Source organism: Chelon labrosus, assembly GCF_963514085.1.
Source record: "Chelon labrosus genome assembly, chromosome: 5".
Taxonomy (NCBI): Eukaryota; Metazoa; Chordata; class Actinopteri; order Mugiliformes; family Mugilidae; genus Chelon; species Chelon labrosus.
Window position 1 is genome coordinate 5,543,363 of NC_140341.1, and position 20,301 is coordinate 5,563,663.

General features: G+C 40.5%; 3 protein-coding genes across 3 annotated transcripts; all 3 read right to left on the bottom strand.

The window, feature by feature from the left end:
* Positions 1-1,971: 1,971 nt before the first annotated feature.
* On the bottom strand, positions 1,972-3,249 carry LOC311488526 (olfactory receptor 4E2-like). The gene has a single exon (XM_084545284.1). It carries the CDS (start codon positions 3,108-3,110, stop codon positions 2,142-2,144), a length of 969 nt encoding a protein of 322 aa, XP_084401410.1. The 5' UTR covers positions 3,111-3,249; the 3' UTR covers positions 1,972-2,141.
* Positions 3,250-7,677: 4,428 nt separating this feature from the next.
* On the bottom strand, positions 7,678-8,646 carry LOC311488290 (olfactory receptor-like protein OLF4; the record flags this gene model as incomplete). The annotated part of the gene is made up of 1 exon (XM_084544912.1): positions 7,678-8,646. The coding sequence occupies one exon, from the start codon at positions 8,644-8,646 to the stop codon at positions 7,678-7,680; it is 969 nt and encodes a 322-aa protein (XP_084401038.1).
* A 5,775-nt stretch (positions 8,647-14,421) lies between these two features.
* LOC311487735 (olfactory receptor 4E2-like) lies at positions 14,422-15,548 on the bottom strand. Its single transcript, XM_084544098.1, has one exon. It carries the CDS (start codon positions 15,399-15,401, stop codon positions 14,433-14,435), a length of 969 nt encoding a protein of 322 aa, XP_084400224.1. The 5' UTR covers positions 15,402-15,548; the 3' UTR covers positions 14,422-14,432.
* Positions 15,549-20,301: the final 4,753 nt, after the last annotated feature.

Here is a 20,301-nt window from a genome sequence, read left to right on the forward strand (position 1 = left end):
CGGAGCTAGCTAGCCGCTACCTAACCGCCGCGGACTCAACCGCGGAGTTAGCCTCGAGCTAACCGCTAACTAACCGCTAGCTAACCGGGATTTAACCGCGGACCCGCGGGAGTTAAACACGAATTAGCCGCGGCAGTTAGCCGTGAGCTAACGCGGAGGCTAGTGGGGTTAGCCGCCGGCTAATTCGCCGCCTTGCTAGCGGGTGCTTATCACAGTAATAATGTTGAAGTTTTACAATTTAAAGGGAAGATATTTTTAAATGAAACTGTGTCAAACTGAAAAATATATTATTCCACCACATAAAGTAGGAAACATTTATGGCTTGCAACATCATTAATGACAGTATATATATATAATTGGAGTAATTTAATATAATATGATGTTTTTAATGAAATAAATAATGAGCTGTTGAACACTCATAAGAGTTATATTAAGTATGTTACATAACATTATTTGACATGTCTATTTGTCTGCCTATAGTTTTCCTCCAGCTGATCCAGACAGACTGCAGTGACGTCCAACATGAGACGAAGAGCTGGACTCGCAGGACAATTTGAAGGTCTTCACTTCATTGCTGATTCCTTGTTACAGCCTGGATGTGTTAAGTTTAATATTATTGTTTTTCTAACTGTAAGACTGTGCCGTAAACTGTTAAACTATTGCTCAGGTAGGAGTAATGAGTTTTATTGTTAAAATTATTATGATTAACAAGCAAATTGTAATAATTGATCGTTAATCATAATAATTCACCTGTTCATATAGTCATAATATAATCCTGGTGGGGGTGTGACGATCCCTCCCACTCTCTTCCTTATTTGATGCTGGCTTTCAGGTGGAGCTGGGAGGGCTCTGCCGCCTGTACCTGCCCTTCAGTTTGTAGAAGGCGAAGCATAAAGGACGACCCTTCTCAGTGTCTCTCTCTCTCAGCCAGGCCTACTGCATCCTCCTCATCCTGTTTGGTTTGTTGTACCCTGCATGACATCAAACTCACACCCATCCAGTCAGAAGGAACCAGGCCTTAAATGACTATTTGAGTTGTGCTTTTTGTTATAGCTGCTGCTCATGGTAGTAAAGACATGCTACTTAGTAAAGACATTCGCGACGTAAGTCGCGAATACTTTCATACCTGTCTTGACCTGACCATTACTTTTTGTAGTCAAACATGAAATTATTTGCAACGTAAGTCGCAAATATTTTCACCAGGATTATATTATGACTATATGAACAGGTGATCATTAAAGCATCATAGCATCTTAGTATAATTGCATTGTAGCATCTTAGCATCGTAGCAACATAGTATCTTAGCTTTGTAGCATCTTAGTATCATAGCATCTTAGTATCTTAGCATCATAGCATTGTAGTAGCATCTTGGCATAGTAGCATCATCATAGCATCGTAGCATCGTACTATCACAGCAATATAGCATGGTATCGCAGACTGCTGCGGCCACTGCATCACTCTCGCGATTTCCCGCAGGGGAATTGTCTAGTTGATATACTAATTTCTCCACAGATATCATTTTTGTAAGTAGAATTAGGTAGGTAGGATTAATAGCTAGCCGGTAGATTTCTATAGGTTACACACCTACACCTAAATAATTCATCTAATTATAGTTTCTACTTTTTTATTAATCTCCTGTCTGGCGCCCAGCTACTAGTGTGTGTAACAGTTTCTAGCCCCTACACTACACCCTAAACCACCCTTTGTGGCCTTTTGTATTGACAAGACACTGTCCACATATTTCAGTGAAATACTGTGAAGTGGGGGAGTACAATATGTACCATTTCTTATTTGGTTAATTATCATAGACACATTACATTGTTCATAAATAACAAATGAAAATTGATGAAAGAAATCACATGAAGAGGATTTAACACTGGAGGTTGTTTGATACATAATGAATTCAACCAAACATTTAATAACATCATACAAACTGTTTAAGCTGACAAAGACATGTTTCTTTGGATATTAATGTCATTGTTGAGGTTAAGACTGCATCTATTTCCCTCATAGGAAATAAAAAGTCAACAGATTCAGCATAGATTCAGCTGGCGGTTCGACATTGAATTACTCCCCAGGCGATACACCCCCCCCCCCTCGCAAAAAGAAATAACACAAAAATTTGGAAAGTTGAAAGTTTGTTATCTGCTAACAATGTGCATGTTGACTTTTAACATTTGAATGCAGGATGTGCTCTTCAGAACAATCACTGCTCTGATTTGTGGCAGTTTCAATCCGTAAACTAGAGGATTAGTAATGGGAGGAAGCGCCACATATGCCAAAGATGTAAAAATTGCAATGACTGGACTCATTTCAACAGCGGTATAACGACTAAATGTTTGCTCACAGATGAGAGAGAACGTTATAGCGAAAAATGATACAGTGTGAGGCAGACAGGTTTGAAGCGCTTTCCATCTGAATTCAGACGAGCTTCTCCTGCAGACAATCAGTATACGCAGGTACGTGTACAGGACAAAGACCAGGGGGATAAAGCTCATGGCTGTAAATATCTGACCCACAATCTGGTTACTCCTATAGTTGTTGTTACACGTGAGCTGTACCACAGGCCAGTTAGAGCAGAAAATCCTTTCCAGTTTGTTTCCACACAAAGTTAAACGAATAATAAAGAAGACACCAAACAAACACACACATGCAGAACAGATTATATTAAGTAGTATCAGACCTAGTACCATCTTAGATGTCATTATATTGTGATAGTGTAAAGGCTGGCAAATAGCAATATATCTATCATAGGCCATGATAGTGACATATATAAGATCACTTGAAATATACATGTAAATAACATACATCTGAATGAAACAAGCCGGACGTGAGATCAAATGAGTGTCAGACAGAATATCCATCAGAAACCTGGGAAAGAATCCGGCCGAGCCAAACAGAGCGTTAACAGATAGACAGCAGATGAATATATACATGGGCTGATGCAGAGACTTCTCCTGGCAGATTGTTATAATTATAACAACATTAGCAAAAATTATAGTCATGTAAAATAACAGACATAGTGTGAAGAAAAGATATTTGAGGGGCCCGTAGTCTGTAAACACTGTGAACTGAAAATAATAAGGATTCACACTACTGTTGTTTGTCATGTCTGGAAAACAGCAGAGCTGCGAGAAGAAAAGTGAGAGTTATGGAGAGAAAGAAGTTGATCAGATAGATTAAATGAGGACTAAACGGTGGAAAAAAAGTGGTTTTAAGAAATGTCCTTTTTGAACATGCCGTTAACAATCCTCAAGAAAATACATACATTTAAGTTGTAAAAGATGCACGTTTCAGACACATAAATCACAACTAACACATTTTAAATGATTCCTAAACAAATAGTCAGAAATCAAATCTGGGGGGGGGGGGGGAATGACACGTTATGAATGCACATGAAACATTTACAATGGAGAGTTATCAGTGTGTCCATGAGTAAAACATCATAACATCATAGTTCAATGAATGAGGGCGAAATGAATACAGGTTTTCAATGCACCAAGATAACAGAAAGGCAAAATCTAACAGTCACATGTTAAATTTCATAAAGTAAAAAATGTGACCAAGAAACACTATCAGCAAATGCAATTTGAAGTGACATAAACAGTTTAAATAGTTCAAAGAAATGCGCTTACGTCCTGTGGTCTGTGTAGCTAATGAAGGCATAGAGACGTTCAGCCTTCGCAACAATGCATGAAAACTTCGATCGAACTGACATGATATACTTTTATCTTATTCTTCTGTTACACTGAGAATGGTCACATGAACCAACAAAGTCCAAAGGGAGATAAAGTACATCATTAAGGGACTACATGTGTAAGTTTTCACTGGGACTGAAAAAACAAGCCAACACGGAATCCCACAGATGGCAGTTCCTGCAACATGTTGCAAGAGTAAAAAATAGTGGACTACATGTGTAATTTTTCACTGGGACTGAAAAAATGAGCCTACACGGAATTCCACAGATGGCAGTTCCTGCAACATGTTGCAAGAGTAAGAAATAGTTTGAGATTATTTCATGTGACAATTCTCTGTCACGCACTCCTATTTTTCCTGTTAAGAAAATAAGAGAAAAGGAGCAACCTACAGATTGGAGATTTAAACAAGACCGGCAGGCAGTAAATAGTACTGTCCGGCCAAATGTGCCAAATCCATACACTGTTTTATCTCAAGTGCATCCTAACGCACAATATTTCTCAATTATTGATTTGTTAAATGTTTTCTTTTGTGTTCTTATTCTCCCAGACAGTCAGCACTGGTTTGTCTTTAACATGCTTGAACCACAATCTGAACTTCCCGCCCTGCTCCAAACCAGACAGATGACTTGGATTGTCTGTGAACTTGCTACTAACCAATGACAATGCAGAAACTTGAGTGCACATCTATTTTTTATTTATTTTTTAACTGTAAATAGCTTAATTTATTAAACTGTACAAATTATATTTTTTACATTTTATCCAGCACATATTTTAACTGACCTATTAAATGACAAAGGAGAGGTTTGCTTTGTATTTTAGCCTGAAATTGCTGTTAATTTACAGCAAAATTCCAACAGTGTTAACCTGTTATTTTTGAATACATCACTCTACTGTTAATACAAACAAAAATTGTGAAATTTTGGTGATTTACTGTTCTTTTCACAGAACTATACTGTTTTCCTAAAATACAGCATTTTACCGCTAATCATTCACCCAAACCTTCTAAATCACGGTATCATGATGTATTTTTTGCATTCTGGGAAATTTAACCCGAACTACACATGGGAAGCTGGATCTGTTCGAGCGGCACCATGGTGAGGTGGTTAGCACTGATGCCTCACAGCGAGAAGGTCGAATCCATGGGCCGACTGGGCCTTTCTGTGTTGAGTTTGCATGTTCTCCGTGTGTCTGCGTGGGTTCGCTTCAGATACTCCAGCTTCCTCCCACCGTCCAAATACATACTGGTTAGGTTCACTGCTGATTCTAAATTGGCCGTAGGTGTGAGGGTGAATGCTTGTCTGTCTCTCTGTGTTAGCCCTGAGATAGAATGGCGACCTGTCCAGGGTGTACCCCGCCTCTCGCCCGATGACAGCTGGGATAGGCCACAGCAGACCCCGTGACCCTTCACAGGAACAAACGGTTACAGAAGATGAATGAATGAATTACATGCTAATTTGTTCTTTCACAAAGCACATAGTTTGTAGATTTTGTGAAGGCTGATAATGTATTTTTAAATCTTAACAAACAGTAAATGCTGTATTTTTCAATAACAGCACAAAACTGTAAATTTTAGTGACAGTAAAAATTTGTTAATTTTACAGTAGCATAATGGCAACCCTGCTGTCAGTTCTTTACTGTTATTTCACAGGAAAATTCTTAACAGTGTAGTCATTGCCATTACCTCCATGCTGTGTAAAACTATGGAGAAAGTTCTGGTGGGCCTCCTGACCTCCACGGCGGCTGGAGTTTTGGATCCACTCCAGTTCGCTTACAAAAGCAATAGAGGTACCGATGATGCTGTCCTGACTCCTGTCCTGTCCTGTCCCCTTGATTTATAATTATATAATTATATAACTGATATACTAATTTCTCCACAGATATCATTTTTGTAGGTAGAATTAGGTAGGTAGGATAAATAGCTAGCCGGTAGATTTCTATAGGTTTCTGTAGTTTCTACTTTTTTATTAATCTCCTGTCTGGCGCCCAACTACTAGTGTGTGTAACCGTTTCTAGTCCCTACACTACACCCTAAACCACCCTTTGTGGCCTTTTGTATTGACAAGACACTGTCTACATATTTCAGTGAAATACTGTGAAGTGGGGGAGTACAATATGTACCATTTTTTATTTGGGTAATTATCATAGACACATTACATTGTTCACAAATGAAAATTGATGAAAGAAATCACATGACGAGGATTTAACACTGGAGGTTGTTTGATACATAATGAATTCAACCAAACATTTACATCATACAAACTGTATAAGCTTGTCAAAGACATGTTTCTTTGGATATTAATATCATTGTTGAGGTTAAGACTGCATCTGTTTCCCTCATAGGAAATAAAAAGTCAATAGTAGTAGCTTATTCATCATATGTCATGGGCAGTTTTCTTTTTTTGTTGTCGTTCTGCAATAAAAAGTAAAATTTCACACCACAATTAAAATTAATTTTGTGAACAACAGATGGTAAAAGCTTCATTAATAGCTAGTAATGTGTACATAGACTTCAAAGCTTGGATGTGGGGCCTACTTTGTGTACCCTAAAGAAGATCATTGTTCTAATTTGTGGCAGTTCCAGTTTCAGTCCATAAACAAGGGGAGTATTAATGGGAAGAATTAGCAAATACGTTAAAGATACAACACTTGTTATTTCTGAACTCATTTTAACAGTCTGGTAATAAGTCATTGACAGTTCACAGAAAAGAAGGAAAGAAAATGTGACAAATGATACAATGTGAGACACACAGGTTTGCAAACTTTGCAAAGAAAGTTGTGTGCAGTTTAAAGGAAAAACGAGGAACAGCACAGATACTGATGGCAGCAGAAACTGAAGCATAGATTCAGTGGCGGTTCTACATTGAATTACTCCCCGGGCGATACCCCCCAACCCCAGGTCTGCTGGAGCCTATGCCAGCTGTCATCGAACGAGAGGTGGGGTACACCCTGGACAGGTCTCCAGTCCATCGCAGGGCCAAGACAGAGAGACAGACAACCATTCACACTCACACTCACACCTACGGCCAATTTAGAATCACCAATGAACCTAATGAGCATGTCTTTGGACAGTGGGAGGAAGACGGAGTACCCGGAGAGAACCCACGCAGACACAGGGAGAACATGCAAACTCCACACAGAAAGGCACAGTCGGCCCATGGATTCAAACCCAGGACCTCCAGTTATTCAACTATTGCAATTACAACAGGAAACATACTTTTGAAGGTGCACAATCTCCACCTCTAACATAGGTAGGTAGATGGCAGGTCTTGTCTAGCAGGGGAGGTGGTTGGCTCATCCTGACCAGTGGCACAGGATTGCTCCATAATAAAACCAATTCACCTTGGTGACCACATAATCGTTTTGTATTACCTATTTTTATTTGGTCATTTCACACAATTCATGAAAACAAAAACGTGCAGGAATTATAGGGCTGTATTTATAATATTATGAATGAAATGTGCATTATATGGAAGAAAGTCAAGGTGTGACTGACTGTGAGCCCTTTTATACAGTGGACCCCCCCCCGTCCATTCAATTTGGGAAAGACCCAGAGGTGAACTGTCGCCCGCGACCTCCTCCCCTTTCCGTTTCTCACACACAGCTTCTGTGCACGGCACCTTCTCAGCAAGCAGGGGCGCCTGCAGAGCGACAGTTAGCCAATTCCCCACACAGATACTAATAGAAGTACAAGCTTCAGCACTGTCTTGCAATTCCAGTTACATTTCATTTTTGCATGTTGGGTTTTTATCTGCAAAGAGGGGAACTTTTCAAATTTCTAAAAATCACCCTTTTGAACATGTGCAACCAAAAACATAATGACAAGGTTCTTTTTTTAACAGTCCACTGTCTCCTTAATGACAGCTGGGATAGGCTCCAGCCCCCCCTCGTGACCCTTCACAGGACAAGCGGTTACAGAAGATGAATGAATGAATGAATGAATGTCTCCTTAATTTGAGTGCAACAAATAACTGAATGTTTGTTATCTGCTAACAATGTGCATGTTGACTTTTAACATTTGGATGTAGGACGCGCTCTTCAGAACAATCACTGCTCTGATTTGTGGCAGTTTCAATCCATAAACTAGAGGATTAGTAATGGGAGGAAGGGCCACATATGCCAAAGATGAAAGAATTGCAATGACTGGACTCATTTCAACAGCTTCATAAGTACTAAATGTTTGCTCACAGAAGAGAGAGAACATTATCGTGAAAAATGATACAGTGTGAGGCAGACAGGTTTGAAGCGCTTTCCATCTGAATTCAGACGAGCTTCTCCTGCAGACAATCAGTATACGCAGGTACGTGTACAGGACAAAGACCAGGGGGCTAAGAAACAGTATCATAAAGACCTGACCCACAATCTGGTTACTCTTATAGTTGTTGTCACACGTAAGCTTTGCCACAGGCCAGTTAGAGCAGAAAGTCCTTTCCAGTCTGTTTCCACACAAAGTTAAACGAATAATAAAGAAGACACCAAACAAACACATACATGCAGAATAGATAATATTAAGTAGTATCAGACCTAGTACCATCTTAGATGTCATTATATTGTGATAGTGTAAAGGCTGGCAAATAGCAATATATCTGTCATAGGCCATGATAGTGACAAATTTAAAATCACAGGAAATATACAGGTAAATAACATACATCTGAATGAAACAAGCTGGACGTGAGATCAAATGAGTGTCAGACAGAATATCCATCAGAAACCTGGGAAAGAATCCGGCCGAGCCAAACAGAGCGTTAACAGATAGACAGCAGATGAATATAAACATGGGCTGATGCAGAGACTTCTCCTGGTATACTGCCATACTTATAACAACATTAGCAAAGATTATAGTCATGTAAAACAAGAGACATAGTGTGAAGAAAAGATATTTGAGGGGCCCGTAGTCTGTAAACACTGTGAACTGAAAATAATAAGGATTCACACTACTGTTGTTTGTCATGTCTGGAAAACAACAGAGCTGCGAGAAGAAAAGTGAGAGTTATGGAGAGAAAGAAGTTGATCAGATAGATTAAATGAGGACTGAACTGTGGGAAAAAAAGTGGTTTTAAGAAATGTCCTTTTTGAACATGCTGTTAACAATCCTCAAGGAAATACATACATTTAATTTGTAAAAGATGCACGATTCAGACACATAAATCACAACTAACACATTTTAAATGATTCCTAAACAAATAGTCAGAAATCAAATCTGGGGGGGAAATGACACGTTATGAATGCACATGAAACATTTACAATGGAGAGTTATCAGTGTGTCCATAAGTAACATCATAGTTCAATGAATGAGGGCGAAATGAATACAGGTTTTCAATGCACCAAGATGACAGAAAGGCAAAATCTAACAGTCACATGTTAAATTTCATAAAGTAAAAAATGTGACCAAGAAACACTATCAGCAATGCAATTTGAAGTGACATAAACAGTTTAAATAGTTTAAAGAAATGCGCTTACGTCCTGTGGTCTGTGCAGCTAATGAAGGCATAGAGACATTCAGAAAAAAGTCTTCGCAACAATGCATGAAAACTTCGATCGAACTGACATGATATACTTTTATCTTATTCTTCTGTTACACTGAGAACGGTCACATGAACCAACCAAGTCCAAAGGGAGATAAAGTACATCATTAAGGGACTACATGTGTAATTTTTCACTGGGACTGAAAAAACAAGCCAACATGGAATCCCAGAGATGGCAGTTCCTGCAACATGTTGCAAGAGTAAGAAATAGTTTGAGATTATCTCATGTGACAATTCTCTGTCACGCACTCCTATTTTTCCTGTTAAGAAAATAAGAGAAAAGGAGCAACCTACAGAGTGGAGATTTAAACAAGACCGGCAGGCAGTAAATAGTACTGTCCGGCCAAGAGCGCCAAATGTGCCAAATCCATATACTGTTTTATCTCAAGTGCATCCTAACGCACAATATTTCTCAATTATTGATTTGTTAAATGTTTTCTTTTGTGTTCTTATTCTTCCAGACAGTCAGTACTGGTTTGTCTTTAACATAAAAGGCAAAGGTTACACATTTACCAGACTGTGTAAAGGCCACTGCGAAAGAAGAAAAAGGAGGAGTTGAAAATCTATACTGACTTAGATTATACTTTTGGTGTTGTTTATGACATTTGCTGCACTTTGGAAACAAAGGCTTTCATTCTTTATTTTTTTTATTGGTTTTTAGAGTTTGATGGCAAACATGTCTACCTAAACTTTTTTTCCTTCCTATGCTAAGTTGACACATGGTTTGCACCATGTGTCACAAAGCGGGGATATTTTAAGGGATGCCATGGATACAGGTGGTGCCTGTGGTACTGATGTACATGAGAATGAGGAACAGGTCCAGAGTAAATCTCAGTTCATTTGAGATACTGTTTGGACATCCACCAGCCTTGGGAGTGGTTCCTGTAACTAGTGTGAGAATGACCTGTTGCATTACTGCCAGAACTTTTCTGCTGCTCTCTCTCAGATTTCTCAACAGGAAAAAGCAGCCCTCCACTGGAGCCTATCCCAGCTGTCATCAGACGAGAGGCGGGGTACCCCCTGGAAAGGTCACCAGCCTATCACAGGGCTAACACAGAGGGACAGACAACTATTCATGCTCACATGCACGTCTATGGATGTTTAACCGTCAGGCATTTATTCATCTTCTGTAACCGCTTGTCCTGTGAAGGGTCGCGGTGGGGCTGGAGCCTATCCCAGCTGTCATCGGCCGAGAGACGGGGTACACCCAACTATTCATGCTCACATGCACACCTATGGTTGTTTAACCCTCAGGAATCAGTTTAATTTACTACCTTCTTGAGTCATTAAGGACAAAAATGTCCACTTTAAAAAAAGTGCTATAAAAACTTACCTTATTAATATTTTTTCTGCATGAATCTCTTAAACCACTTCACCACGTTACAAAACTATCAGAACTATTAATTCAATAATTTTAAGCATTTTAACCGTTTAAATTTAATGTTTTCAAATAAGTCTTGGATATGACCACGATTATCTAAAATATTGACTTGGAATCATTATTAGTGTAACCCAGATCTACTGTTTAATGATAATAAATGAATGTTTACTAGAATGAGACTGGGCCTGAGTTCGTAAGCAAACAATGTACCCTAACAGTTATATATGTAAATGAGGATTTTGCAAATGCAAAAAAATGAATAAATAAAATAAAATACAGGGTCTCTTTAAATTATTCTACGAACTCTCAATGTACAATTTAATTCACAGAGAAGAATAATATCAGGACCACGGGTAGTCGATCTCAATGACAACTCTTAAATGTTTCCCACAGCACAACCACCTTTCACTCAGGACTCCGGACCATAACTCTGTCTAACTCTCCTGCTCAAACATGCTTGAATCACAATCTGAACTTCCCGCCCTGCTCCAAACCAGACAGATGACTTGGATTGTCTGTGAACTTGCTACTAACCAATGACAATGCAGAAACTTGAGTGCACATCTATTTTTTATTTATTTATTAACTGTAAATAGCTTAACTTATTAAACTGTACAAATTATATTTTTTACATTTTATCCAGCACATATTTTAACTGACCTATTAAATGACAAAGGAGACGTTCACTTTGTATTTTAGCCTGAAATTGCTGTTAATTTACAGCAGAATTCCAACAGTGTTAACCTGTCATTTTTGAATACATCACTCTACTGTTAATACAAACAAAAATTGTGAAATTTTGGTGATTTACTGTTCTTTTCACAGAACTATACTGTTTTCCTAAAATACAGCATTTTACCGCTAATCATTCACCCAAACCTTCTAAATCACAGTATCATGATGTATTTTTTGCATTCTGGGAAATTTAACCCGAACTACACACGGGAAGCTGGATCTGTTCGAGCGGCACTATGGTGAGGTGGTTAGCACTGATGCCTCACAGCGAGAAGGTCCCGGGTTCGAATCCATGGGCCGACTGGGCCTTTCTGTGTTGAGTTTGCATGTTCTCCCTGTGTCTGCGTGGGTTCGCTCCAGATACTCCAGCTTCCTCCCACCGTCCAAAGACATGCTGGTTAGGTTCACTGGTGATTCTAAATTGGCCGTAGGTGTGAGGGTGAATGCTTGTCGGTCTCTCTGTGTTAGCCCTGAGATAGACTGGCGACCTGTCCAGGGTGTACCCCGCCTCTCGCCCGATGACAGCTGGGATAGGCCACAGCAGACCCCGTGACCCTTCACAGGAACAAGCGGTTACAGAAGATGAATGAATGAATTACATGCTAATTTGTTCTTTCACAAAGCACATAGTTTGTAGATTTTGTGAAGACTGATAATGTATTTTTAAACAAACCAGTTGACTGTAAAGTATTGTGAAAGTAATCTTAACAAACAGTAAACGCTGTATTTTTCAATAACAGCACAAAACTGTAAATTTTAGTGACAGTAAAAATTTGTTAATTTTACAGTAGCATAATGGCAACCCTGCTGTCAGTTCTTTACTGTTATTTCACAGGAAAATTCTTAACAGTGTAGTCATTGCCATTACCTCCATGCTGTGTAAAACTATGGAGAAAGTTCTGGTGGGCCTCCTGACCTCCACGGCGGCTGGAGTTTTGGATCCACTCCAGTTCGCTTACAAAAGCAATAGAGGTACGGATGATGCTGTCCTGACTCCTGTCCTGTCCTGTCCCCTTGATTTATAATTATATAATTATATAATTGATATACTAATTTCTCCACAGATATCATTTTTGTAGGTAGGATTAGGTAAGTAGGATAAATAGCTAGCCGGTAGATTTCTATAGGTTTCTGTAGTTTCTACTTTTTTATTAATCTCCTGTCTGGCGCCCAACTACTAGTGTGTGTAACCGTTTCTAGTCCCTACACTACACCCTAAACCACCCTTTGTGGCCTTTTGTATTGACAAGACACTGTCTACATATTTCAGTGAAATACTGTGAAGTGGGGGAGTACAATATGTACCATTTTTTATTTGGGTAATTATCATAGACACATTACATTATTCATGAATAACAAATGAAAATTGATGAAAGAAATCACATGACGAGGATTTAACACTGGAGGTTGTTTGATACATAATGAATTCAACCAAACATTTACATCATACAAACTGTATAAGCTTGACAAAGACATGTTTCTTTGGATATTAATATCATTGTTGAGGTTAAGACTGCATCTGTTTCCCTCATAGGAAATAAAAAGTCAATAGTAGTAGCTTATTCATCATATGTCATGGGCAGTTTTCTTTTTTTGTTGTCGTTCTGCAATAAAAAATAAAATTTCACACCACAATTAAAATTAATTTTGTGAACAACAGATGGTAAAAGCTTCATTAATAGCTAGTAATGTGTACATAGACTTCAAAGCTTGGATGTGGGGCCTACTTTGTGTACCCTAAAGAAGATCATTGTTCTAATTTGTGGCAGTTCCAGTTTCAGTCCATAAACAAGGGGAGTATTAATGGGAAGAATTAGCAAATACGTTAAAGATACAACACTTGTTATTTCTGAACTCATTTTAACAGTCTGGTAATAAGTCATTGACAGTTCACAGAAAAGAAGGAAAGAAAATGTGAAAAATGATACAATGTGAGACACACAGGTTTGCAAAATTTGCAAAGAAATTTGTGTGCAGTTTAAAGGAAAAACGAGGAACAGCACAGATACTGATGGCAGCAGAAACTGCAGCATAGATTCAGTGGCGGTTCTACATTGAATTACTCCCCGGGCGATACCCCCCAACCCCAGGTCTGCTGGAGCCTATCCCAGCTGTCATCGAACGAGAGGTGGGGTACACCCTGGACAGGTCTCCAGTCCATTGCAGGGCCAAGACAGAGAGACAGACATCCATTCACACTCACACTCACACCTACGGCCAATTTAGAATCACCAATGAACCTAATGAGCATGTCTTTGGACGTGTGGGAGGAAGACGGAGTACCCGGAGAGAACCCACGCAGACACAGGGAGAACATGCAAACTCCACACAGAAAGGCACAGTCGGCCCATGGATTCAAACCCAGGACCTCCAGTTATTCAACTATTGCAATTACAACAGGAAACATACTTTTGAAGGTGCACAATCTCCACCTCTAACATAGATAGGTAGACCACATAATCATTTTGTATTACCTATTTTTATTTGGTCATTTCACACAATTCATGAAAACAAAAACGTGCAGGAATTATAGGGCTGTATTTATAATATTATGAATGAAATGTGCATTATATGGAAGAAAGTCAAGGTGTGACTGACTGTGAGCCCTTTTATACAGTGGACCCCCCCCCGTCCATTCAATTTGGGAAAGACCCAGAGGTGAACTGTTGCCCGCGACCTCCTCCCCTTTCCGTTTCTCACACACAGCTTCTGTGCACGGCACCTTCTCAGCAAGCAGGGGCGCCTGCAGCAGCAGAGGGCGACAGTTAGCCAATTCCCCACACAGATACTAATAGATGTACAAGCTTCAGCACCGTCTTGCAATTCCAGTTACATTTCATTTTTGCATGTTGGGTTTTTATCTGCAAAGAGGGGAACTTTTCAAATTTCTAAAAATCACCCTTTTGAACATGTGCAACCAAAAACATAATGACAAGGTTCTTTTTTTAACAGTCCACTGTCTCCTTAATGACAGCTGGGATAGGCTGAAGCCCCCCCTCGTGACCCTTCACAGGACAAGCGGTTACAGAAGATGAATGAATGAATGAATGAATGAATGTCTCCTTAATTTGAGTGCAACAAATAACTGAATGTTTGTTATCTGCAAACAATGTGCATGTTGACTTTCAACATTTGGATGCAGGATGTGCTCTTCAAAACAATCACTGCTCTGATTTGTGGCAGTTTCAATCCATAAACTAGAGGATTAGTAATGGGAGGAAGGGCCACATATGCCAAAGATGTAAAAATTGCAATGACTGGACCCATTTCAACAGCGGTATAACGACTAAATGTTTGCTCACAGATGAGAGAGAACGTTATAGCAAAAAATGATACAGTGTGAGGCAGACAGGTTTGAAACGCTTTCCATCTGAATTCAGACGAGCTTCTCCTGCAGACAAGCAGAATACGCAGGTACGTGTACAGGACAAAGACCAGCGGGATAAAGGTCATGGCTGTAAATATCTGACCCACAATCTGGTTACTCTTATCACTTTTTTCACACGTGAGCTGTACCACAGGCCAGTTAGAGCAGAAAATCCTTTCCAGTTTGTTTCCACACAAAGTTAAACGAATAATAAAGAAAACACCAAACAAACACACACATGCAGAATAGATTATATTAAGTAGTATCAGACCTAGTACCATCTTAGATGTCATTATATTGTGATAATGTAAAGGCTGGCAAATAGCAATATATCTGTCATAGGCCATGATAGTGACAAATTTAAGATCACTTGAAATATACATGTAAATAACATACATCTGAATGAAACAAGCCGGACGTGAGATCAAATGAGTGTCAGACAGAATATCCATCAGAAACCTGGGAAAGAATCCAGACGAGCCAAACAGAGCGTTAACAGATAGACAGCAGATGAATATAAACATGGGCTGATGCAGAGACTTCTCCTGGCAGATTGTTATAATTATAACAACATTAGCAAAGATTATAGTCATGTAAAACAACAGACATAGTATGAAGAAAAGATATCTCAGGGGCCCGTAGTCTGTGAACACTGTGAACTGAAAATAATAAGGATTCACACTACTGTTGTTTGTCATGTCTGGAAAACAGCAGAGCTGCGAGAAGGAAAGTGAGAGTTATGGAGAGAAAGAAGTTGATCAGATAGATTAAATGAGGACTTTACTTGAGGATTGTTAACAGTATGTTCAAAAAGGACATTTCTTAAAACAACTTTTTTTCCACAGTTAATACATACATTTAATTTGTAAAAGATGCACATTTCAGACACACAAATCACAATTAACACATTTTAAATGATTCTAAAACAAATAGTTAGAAATCAAATCTTGGGGGGGAAATGAGACGTTATGAATGCACAAGAAATATTTACAATGGAGAGTCATTAGTGTGTCCCAAGATGAAAGAAGGCGTGGCAATGAAACACTATCAGCAATGCAATTTGAAGAGGTAAACAGTTTAAACAAATGCACTTACGTCATGTGGTCTGTGCAGCTAATGAAGGCATAGACACGTTCAGAAAACAGTCTTAGCATCAGCGCATGAAAACTTCGTATGATATACTTTTATATTGTTCTACTGTTACACTGAGAAAGGTCACATGAACCAGCAAGGTCCAAAGGGAGATAAAGTACATCATTAAGTGACTACATGTGCAGCAACCACCGGGACTGAAAAAATAAGCCAATATAGAATTCCACAGATGGCAGTTCCTGCAATATGCTGCAAGAGTAAGAAATATTTTGAGATTATCTTATCAATGTTGCTGCTAAAATGCCTGACTGCTGTCTGGCTTTCCAGAGATCACCAGCATTTTCCTCACCAATGTCCTGTCACTAGTGAACAAGATGGATGAGCTGCAACAATATTTCGCTAACCACAGAAGAGTTATGGATGTAGTATTGTGATATTTACTGAAACGTGGCTCCGCGGTAGTGCTCCAGTTAACTTCATTCAGCTGGTGGGAAGCCTCACCCACAGGGTGGACAGAATAGCAGCCAACTCTGACTACTGACCCATCAACGTCTTACATAACTTATATGCTTGCTTCAATAAGGACAGCCAAGTTTCGGCTTCCTAGGCTGTGCTCCTTATGGACCTCCAACACCTCACACTCTCTCTTGCTAATGCACATGTTGCACTGAGCAGGACTAATGCATCTAAATCTGCTGGCCCTGATAGCATCCCCTGTCACGTGCTGGTCCCTGTACCGGTCAACTGGATTTCAAGTTGGCCCTGGCCCAAGCCAGTGTCCCTATGTGCTGCAAGACCACCTCCATCATTCCAGTCCCACTGCACTGTGCTCTCAAACACCTGGACAACAATAATAATGCCAGAATGCTGTTCCTCGACTTCAGTTCAGCATTCAACACAGTCCATCCATCCAATTTAATCACCAAACTCAATACCATGGGCCCCATCATTCAGCAAATGGATAATTCAAAATGGACACACCGATTCATAGGCTCAACAGTGGAATGTGTCGATAGATTCATGTTCCAGGGAATCCACATCTCTGAGAACTTTTCTTGGTGTTTGAACAAGCCTGAACTGCACAAATGAGACTGTCCTCACCAGCTGTATTGCAGTGTGTTGCAAACTGTAGATAGATAGATAGATAGATAGATAGATAGATAGACGACTTTATTGATCCCTTTGGGAGGTTCCCGCAGGGAAATTGACATCTCCATCGCAACCAGCACTTTCAGACATACATGTAGGAAAACAGTATAAAAAGCCCAGAATACCAATACACCCAGTGAAGAATAATGAAAATAGTAATACAAAAATAAATATTGACTGTACATGCATGGTTGTTGCATAAATAGAGAAATAAATATTGTGACTGTACATGTACACTGTTATTGCACTTTACTATTGCAGATTAGTTAAAAAAGTCATTCAGGCCCTTTCCTTTTTGTCCTCCTCCCCCCAAGTGAGTGGTGGTTGTACAGTCTGATGGCACGGGGGACGAAAGAGTTCCTCAGTCTATTTGTCCTGCACCTTGGGAGGAACAGCCTCTCGCTGAAGGTGCTTCTCTGGCTACTGATGGTCGTGTGCAGAGGGTGACTGGCATTGTCCAGGATACTTGTTAGTTTTTTAAGTGTCCTGCTCTCTGCTACAGTAGCCAGAGGGTCCAGCCTCGTGCCAACCACAGAGCCAGCCCGCCTGATTAGTTTCTCCAACCTGGAGAGGTCTGCCTTGGAGGTGCTCCCACCCCAGCACACCACAGCGTAGGACAGGACGCTGGCGACCACAGACTGGTAGAAGATCCCCAGGAGCTTCTTGCAGATGTTGAAGGATCTTAACCTCCTCAAGAAGTACATCCTGCTCTGGGTCTTCTTGTACAGCTGCCCCGTGTTGCTCGTCCAGTCCAGTTTGTTGTCCAGCCACAGCCCAAGATATTTGTAGGTCTGCACGACCTCCACCTCCTCTGCTCCTATCAGAACTGGTCTGGGGTTGGGTCTGTCCCTCCCAAAGTCAATGACCAGTTCCTTAGTCTTTGAGGTGTTGAGCTGTAGATTGTTTGTGTGGCTCCAGACAACAAAATCCCTCACCAGGCTCCTGTACTCCTGTACACTCCTGTACTGTCTCAGATCAGAGGGCACCGCAGGTGGTGGTAAAACCAGCAAGACACATTACCGGTAACCACACTTTTACCAGTTTTTTACAGAAAATTATTCAGTTTAGTGTCTCATTGCACTCTGAAATGAAAGCATAGAACAAATAAGCAATTTGAGTTGAAAAAGAAATCATGGAATCAATTTATAGACCAAAATGTATTCTAAACTTTTGCTGTGCTTGAAGCTGTTGTCCTGTGAGCCGCCTATCACGCAAGCTGTTAACTCTCAGAAACTTGTCCTCTGTTTCAGTTGTGGCTTTGGGTCTGCCAGACCTCTTCCTGTCAGAGTTTCCCCCAGTTTCTGAGTGCCTTTTGATGGTGAAGAAAACTGTACTCACTGACACCTTGACTTTCTTTGCAATTTCCCTGTAGGAAAGACCTACATTTTTAAGTGTTATGATGGTCTGTCTCTCTTCCATTGTTAATTGCCTTTTTGTTCACAATCTGTCTGACTGTGATTTGTAGATTTTAAACTCTTCAGAGATGGTTTTGTAAACTTTTCCAGCCTGATGATCAACAGCAACAACCGCTGTTTTTCTAAGATCCTCAATAAGCTAATTTGTCTGTAACATCAGACAAAGCACAGGGTATCATCAGCTGCCCTCTACCTTTACTTTCAGAACATCACAGGCGGCCCCTACCTCTCATGTGGATACACAACCGTCTGGGTCTGTGGAGTCTTCAAACCTGCGTTTGGCCTCAGTACACAATTCTTGCAGTCTTTACAAGGAACATTGTCACATAAAAGGTACCTCCATTGTTGTTTCTAAATGAACAGTCCTTTCACACAGTTTCTACCCCCCTTAACAACCCAACATCTTATCCACTCAGCTTCCTAGTGTCATGGAGCTCCAGAGGTTCAGTGCCTATGGCGTATTGTGTGGTGGAGAGGGTGGTCAGGGTTATCCATGACTGATAACACTTTGTTCAGTGTCTTCCCCTCCACCACCACTTCGAAAGTTTACTGCTGCAGCCAATGATGGAGCCAGCCTTCTTGATCAGTTTGTTCAGTCTGTTGGCGTCACTGGCTGCAATGCTGTTCCCCCAGCAGATCACAGCAGAGAAAAGGGCCCTGGCCACAACAGACTGGTAAAAGATCTCCAGCATCTTGCTGCACACATTGAAGGACCTCAGCTTCCCCAGGAAATAGAGTCTGCTGCAGCCCTTCTTGTTTACAGCTGTACTGTTGGTCCTCCAGTTCAGATTGTTGTCGATGGTCACTCCCAGGTACTGTATTTGTAATCCTCCACCACCTCCACATCCCTACCAAGGATGCTGAGCTGTTCCCTTCCTCTTGAAGTCAGTCACCATCTCTTTGGTCCTGTCCACGTTAAGCAGCAGGTGATTCGTTGCAGCCCACCCCACAAATCCGTCCTCCAGCTCTTTATACTCCTCCTCCTCCACTGCTTATACACCCTACAACTGCACAGTCATCAGAAAATTTCTCTATGTGACATGACTCTGAGTTGTGCTGAAAGTCAGTGGTGTATAAAGTGAGCAGGAACGGAGAAAGCACAGTTCCCTGTGGGACTCCCACACCACTCACCACCACATCAGACAGGACATGACCCAAACGAATGAACTGTGGCCTGTCAGGTAGTCAGTGATCCAGGAGACTGTGGATGCACCAACACCCACTGACCCTAGCTTCTCACCCAGCAACAAAGGCTGGATGGTGTTGAAGGCACTGGAGAAATCAAAGAATGTGATTCTCAGAGAGCCTCCACCACCAGTGTGAGTCAGCTCGCTGCAGCAGATAGATGACAGTGTCATCCACCCCCAGACATGGCTGGCAGGCAAACTGTAGGGGGTCTAAAAACGATATCACCTGTGGCCTTAGGTGGACCAACAATCTAAAGGACTTCTTTGTCTTGAAGTCCTGTAACAATGCCCCCAAAACACTAGTTTTTGGTGTGATTTCTATGCCACTATGTTGACGTTCTCATTGTACTCCAAGTCACAATTAGTTCAACTGGAACTGAGGGAATCAGGCTGGAGTTTGAACAAATTAAATGTGAGCAACAGTTACTTTTAATAAAATCAGTGCAATGCAGTGAAGATAGAAGATGCTTGAGCAGATGTAAGACCATTGAACCAACTGAGCATGTTTTTTTTCAGTTGTTGTGGTCTGCCTTGGCACAATTAGTAGTTACATATCTAGGGAAACTTACACGAGGTTACGAGGCAGGCTATGACACAGGGTTGGGGTGCAGAAGTGTACATTTTGCTATTGTCCTCTATGTGTATTTGATCTACCCTTGTCATCTTTGCGTCCAATCATCTGCGCTGTCAGAGCCTTGGTCCAGCTTTTTGTTTATCTCTGGGCCAATGCGTAATAAAATGATAAAATATGTAAA